The sequence below is a fragment of the Ricinus communis genome, chromosome 10 (assembly GCF_019578655.1).
Source record: "Ricinus communis isolate WT05 ecotype wild-type chromosome 10, ASM1957865v1, whole genome shotgun sequence".
Taxonomy (NCBI): Eukaryota; Viridiplantae; Streptophyta; class Magnoliopsida; order Malpighiales; family Euphorbiaceae; genus Ricinus; species Ricinus communis.
The window spans coordinates 7,781,593-7,787,592 of NC_063265.1; the positions used below are offsets into that span (position 1 = coordinate 7,781,593).

The window sequence follows — 6,000 nt, forward strand, 5'->3', positions numbered from 1 at the left end:
CATATGTCATGTCATAAAATTCAGTCCAATCAGCCAGCGGATCCACTCCATAACTTCTCTTAATAACATGGCACGTGCTGAAGCAGAGAATTAAACGAAGTATACTTTATCAGATTGCCAAATCGATATTAATTGGCCGAAAATTGAAAAATTACCTTAAATTTATATATTTTCATGTAATTTGGATACCAATTAAATTTAAATTAAAATATTTATATCAATTTAAATATATAGTCCATATGATTGATACTAGCTAGGTAATTTACTTTAATATGAAATATTTGTTTTCTTATATTTACTTTTTGAAAATAAATTTAACTATTTTAACTATTTTCATACTTAATTTATCTACTAAAAATGATCTCCAAATTAATAAATTGAAATATTTGGTTGATGTTTCAAAATTATAATTAAGATAACATATAAAAATCACGCTTTAGTAATTGGAAAATAAAAGTCAGTTAGTACTAACAAATGAACTCTTCTGATTTTGATTAATCTTCTCTGAACATTGCATTGCAATAAACCAGTTCCAAACCATAAATTTCAGAAAAAAGAAAAAGTAAATAAACTCTAGATTTTAAATGTTTTAATTTTATTATTATAACTCCTTCAATTTCTTTTTTCCAATTATCAAAAGTTGGAACGTAGAATTTCATTACAAGGCAAAGGTTTCGCAACAATTAACGAAATGAATCCAAAACAAAAGTCAAATTATTGTAAAATATAACAACGTTGATTATACAGATAACACTTTCTATTTCGTAAGAAATTAAAATAAATAACTAGAGATTATTAATTTGTACACCTACGATGGCAGTAGAAATACAATTTCAAATGAAAAGAAAATAATATTGAAAAAATATATATTAAGTTCTTAACCATTTAGATTTTAATCAAACAGCCACAAATCTTACACATTATATGCGAAAAATTAGTGGATTAATAATATAACACAAAGATTAACAGGTCATGAGAAAGTTAATAAGAGATTAGGGTATTTTTTTATACAAAAAAAAAAAAAAGAAACAAAATTATACATGAAGATTAAGAAGTATGATTATTCTTCCATGATGAGTCAAAAAAGTTAATGTTGAGTTTTATTGTGGCAATTGAGAAGGGGAGCTATCCACCTCATCTGGTTTTAAGGGTCAAGCTATCTAATCCAACCTTTTTGGGGATAATGCTGGTTAAATTTATCGGCAAATATTGGATTTTCTCTTTTTTCTTTTTTAACCTAAGGTACTAATTATATTTACTGTTATATGAAGAGCATAAGGGAAAAAAAGGGTTTGAAGGTGGTTCAATAATTGGTTTAGTCTTGGTAGTAATGGGTATTATTCTATAGTATAGATAGTGACTAGTTAATACTCAAATATTGACAGAAGTGTTGAAGTCAACATGTCAAGATCCTCCCCTCCCCCTTCCCTAAGAGTAGTAGGCCTCCAATAATTGCCTCATATAGTGCAAGCCTATCCCAATACAAAATCCATAGTCATTGGATTCTAATCTCATTTTTTGTAAGAGCATATGATTTATCTATAAACTAGGAGAGTTTGAGCCATTAGATTGCTATTTATTTTTTCTAATTCTCACCTTTAGTTGAGATAATAATTGACTGCCTGCCTGCTAATATATAAATTTAGTATTTTCAACATAGGCCGGGAATTGACAAATGGGCTTTGAGGCCCATACAAAAGGAAATAATAGTGCAGCGAAAACACAAGAGAAAAGAAGAGGAAGAAGAAGAAGCAGGAGATTCGATACTAACAAAGACAATGTCGTGGAGATGGTTAGAAGCAGCATTACCGCTAGGAATAATAGCAGGAATGCTATGTGTTATGGGCAACGCTCAGTACTACATCCACAGAGCCGCTCATGGACGGGTATTTCTATTCAAAGATAACATTTTATAGATCTAATCATTTTATTCTTCTCTTTCTCTTTTTCAATTTTTCCTTTAAATTTTTTTTAAAAAATTTTGCGAACAGCCAAAGCACATCGGTAACGATATGTGGGATGTTGCTATGGAGAGAAGGGACAAGAAACTCGTGGAGAATCTCTCTGCTCCTTCTCCTAATTAGGTTTTCCTTTTCTCCTGATTGCTATTACCATTTTATTGTTTTCTAGGGTTTTTGGTTGTTGCTTGTTCATAAGATTTTTTATTGTAATAAGTCAGTTTGTGGAGTTGAAGTAATTCATTCTGACACGGGAAGGATTGCTATTAAAAGCATAAAGTATGATTAACATCGTGCTTGGTTAAAATCCTACAAAGAAGTTTTTTCATTTACAAATGAATTTCTAATAGAATTCATTTCATATGAATTACTTTATTTAGCGTGATATGTAATAAATGTAGAACTCATTTAAAGATTGATGTAGAATTGGAGATATAACAAGAGGAAAAAAGAGGAGAAATGAGTAAAAGGAGGAGATAATATAGTCTTATAAGTTTAGAATTCATTTGAAAATTCTATCTAATTCTATAGAATTTGGTTTAGTTAATAACCAATTCCAAGGATTTAATGGAATAGAATTTGTAATAAATTTTCATGTATTTCAAACACTCAAAATATGGATTTGCAAATGAATCCATAAAAACTTATGAAATTCATTTATACTAAACATAATGTAAGTGTTTAAATTCATTGATGGTGGTGAAATGGCTTGGATATGTTCAACTACACATACTTGGCTGATTGTGATATTACATTTTTCATTTGCTCCTTATGGATTTATAAAGATTTTTGAGCTATTGATACACTTATGAACTGTCATGTAGAACTTGAGTCTGTGTACGTGGACTTGCGTGCAAAAGTGCACCGTTATAACTTGAAGAAAATTTATTATAAGAGTGTCAGCATTTTAAGAGATGGATGTAAATTTTTTATTGGATGGGAATGAATGAAGAAATACAGAATGGTTCCATATCAAATTTCGAAATGAGCTGTTGGCTAATTTCTTTTTAACGTCAGACTGCCTGTTGAGATGGAGTTTTCTGCTCAAATTGGAAAAGCTTTTGTCATGGCTGATGATTTCTATGGAGGATGAGTATGACAAAGTATATATAAACTTTATTGAATTACAAATATTTTATTTGAGAGGTTTAGATGGTAAGCGGACTGCAAATGATACTTCTACAATTATATGAGGTAGATAAGTTGATAGGATTACAAAAGAGATAGGAAATATAGGATAGAATACAAGCTATCTTATGTTTGCACTAGGTATGCTCCCCCATCACATTGGATGATTGAATGAATATATTGATCATGTAGAACTGTTAAGGATTGTCGGATATTATCTACACTTTGATGAAGCAAATAAAGTCTTTAAAGCAAGTAAAACATGCATGAAGAATTATCTAGAATTTGAGCATGTGTTACCTTTATAGCTGGAAAAGAATATCATACAGAAGTTTGATTATGACAAAGATCTAAACTTATTGAATACTTCTATTTAACAAGAGGTAGGGAGCATAGCCCTAGTCGTCAAAAGATGATGGTTCTGCATTAATGTGGTTTAGATAAGATGAAGATCACAAAAGGGATAGGATATATTGGATACAAGCCATGTGAGATTTGATAAAAGGATTTGCCATCTAGTGCTTGTAAATAGGCATGCCCTGCAAGTCAAAACAGATTGATTTGGATGGATTTGACTCTGAATGATTGAAAAAAGATATTGATCACACGGGATTGCAGAGGAGCATATGTTCCCTTTTTGCAGTCTTCATATCTAGGGGCAGGGCACTCTCAACCTCATTTGAGCTTCTGCTCATGTCATCAGGAAATCATATAAAATTAACTTTTGTGCATTTCCAGAACCAGATGTTCCCCTGTTGTGCAACTTTAATGACAGAGATGTGCTTACTGCTTCATGATTGTTTGTGTATATATTCCATCACTACTTCCTTTCTTTTCCCTAATAGTGATTGTGTGTGCACCTAAGATTTTAATCATGAAACTTACTATATCATGCCACCTTGCGCAGGTTGCTTTCTCTATGACTCCTGTCTCCTGAAAAAGGAATAAAGTGCTCATCTGATATTTGCATCTTGCTAGAGAAGTCTGACGAGCAGCATTACTTTTGATGTTCATTATGTTTTGTTTGTTTGTCAATTTGCATGAATTTTTGAACTTTGAAAACAAATTATGACCTCCACTTCCTCTTATGAATTAAACTATCATATTGAAGTTGGTTTTGTAAGAGCTTTGTTGGATTTTGATGTTTCTTGTAACTTATTGCTTGTATATGCTATTTGCATCGAGTTTCCGAGTCAAATGTAATGGCCTGTGAGGGCCTTTAATGAGAAAATGAGATGGGATGAAAAAGGGCAGTAGTTAATTTGATAGTTTTTCTGGGTGCTCCAAATTGGATGCATTGGAGGTATGGCGCGGGTTGGCAAATGAATCTTGAAGATAACTTAGGGAGGTACCATCCTTATCGTCTCACAGATTTTTCCTTTTTGAGAATGTTGTCCATTAGACATCAGAAATTCCGAGTTATGCATGATGGTCCAAGACTATGATCCTGTGATTAAACTTTGTTGATACCGTGTTTTGGTATAGTTGAGATTTTAGCATAACAAAGACCCCACGGTGAACCGCCTCTTTTGCATTATCCTTAATTTGTTTATACTTGTATTTATGCTATTAGAGCCACGAGACTGTACAGCCGTAGCTATTGCTACGCTACTGATTGGTACTTACTAGCTACTAGTTAGCTAGTCTTCAATACAGCAATTGCACATTGACCACTCACGCCTACACGCAGTAAATACTGTTGTCAATCTAATCATACATATAGTTAATTACTTGGAAACTTGTCTTCTGCCAAATTGCCGTTTTTGTTGGTCTACATATTTTGTTTTTCCTCTTCTTTCCAGCTCCTCACTGTCCAGAAGGTTGACTTGGAAATACAAAGCGGAAAATCTGGGGATTGGGAATTAAGGTAAAAGTTTGGAATTTATAGAGATGATGCTGTCATGAGACTGAAAATTTCATTTATCAAAAAGTCAATGACCTATTTCCTGCCTCCATTATTTCCATAGACTTTCTAACGACGCAGTATGGTAAAAGGAGGAGGAAAGAACAGTCCGATGGTTGAAAAATATTTAATTGAAAGTGTGAAATCTTGTCGACGTGAATTCCCCGTGATAGGCATGGAAAAGGGTAGTACTCAAGTTAAAGCCATTGCGTCCCAATTGGAGCTGGGTAGTATGTGAAGAAAACTTCTTTAAAAGAAAAGTTTAAACTTCTAATGTTAAAGGAGGAAGAAATGAAGTAAGGAGACAGCTGTAGTCACTAAAATTTCAATGGTTCCATCAACTAAAAAACATTTTTGGCTGGGTGCTTGACGCCTCTCTCTCTCTCCAATCCCATGAATCATCTGTTCGTGTGGTGTGTTAGTGGGCTTTTTTATATATATATATATATATTTTAATAACCCTCTCCTTGTTTGTTAGCTACTACTCATTATATAATTCCACAACAGAAAATCATATAATCCATCAGTGCTAAAATCATTTTATTAAAGGAGAATAAAGATTAAACAAATTTCTTTTTGGTCACACTTGCTTTTAGCATCTTAGGTCACACACCAGATAATAATCTATAGTAAAAAGGGTGTTTCTTTTTCGTCTCTTTAATTTTTAAGTTTTAGTCGGTGGGAAGACAAAGACAAGCACAACACTTCCTACAAAATAAAACAGAAATGATGATAAACCAACCAGGGCGGCCTGTGGCTGAACAGCAGTTCAGTCTTTGGAAAGGAAAGGATTCCTTTTGCCATTTCGCTGTTCTGAAAAAAAAAAAAAAAATTATTAAATTAATGCTGAAATATTGAAAGTCGTAGAGTAGAAAAGAAAAAGAAAAGACTTAAACTTTACTCTACTCTACCTTCTTATTGCTTTGTTTGAGCATTGCCCTTGTTGTTTTGACTAAGGGTCTTCATGTACAGCCCTAAATTATCTACTGTCAGAATTTCTTTAATAAAATA

General features: G+C 32.4%; 1 protein-coding gene across 1 annotated transcript; it reads left to right on the forward strand.

Annotated features, from left to right (window-relative positions):
- The first annotated feature begins 1,686 nt into the window (after positions 1-1,686).
- LOC8271697 (NADH dehydrogenase [ubiquinone] 1 alpha subcomplex subunit 1) lies at positions 1,687-4,209 on the forward strand. The gene is made up of 3 exons (XM_002531763.4): positions 1,687-1,886; positions 1,992-2,084; positions 3,994-4,209. Exons 1-2 carry the CDS (start codon positions 1,779-1,781, stop codon positions 2,082-2,084), a joined length of 201 nt encoding a protein of 66 aa, XP_002531809.1. The 5' UTR covers positions 1,687-1,778; the 3' UTR covers positions 3,994-4,209.
- The last annotated feature ends 1,791 nt before the right edge of the window (positions 4,210-6,000 follow it).

Coding starts and splice junctions, on each gene's coding strand:
- LOC8271697 (XM_002531763.4), top strand. CDS start 1,779: ATGTCGTGGAGATGGTTAGAAGCAGCATTACCGCTAGGAATAATAGCA. Junction 1,887..1,991: donor ACAGAGCCGCTCATGGACGG/GTATTTCTATTC, acceptor TTTTGCGAACAG/CCAAAGCACATCGGTAACGA.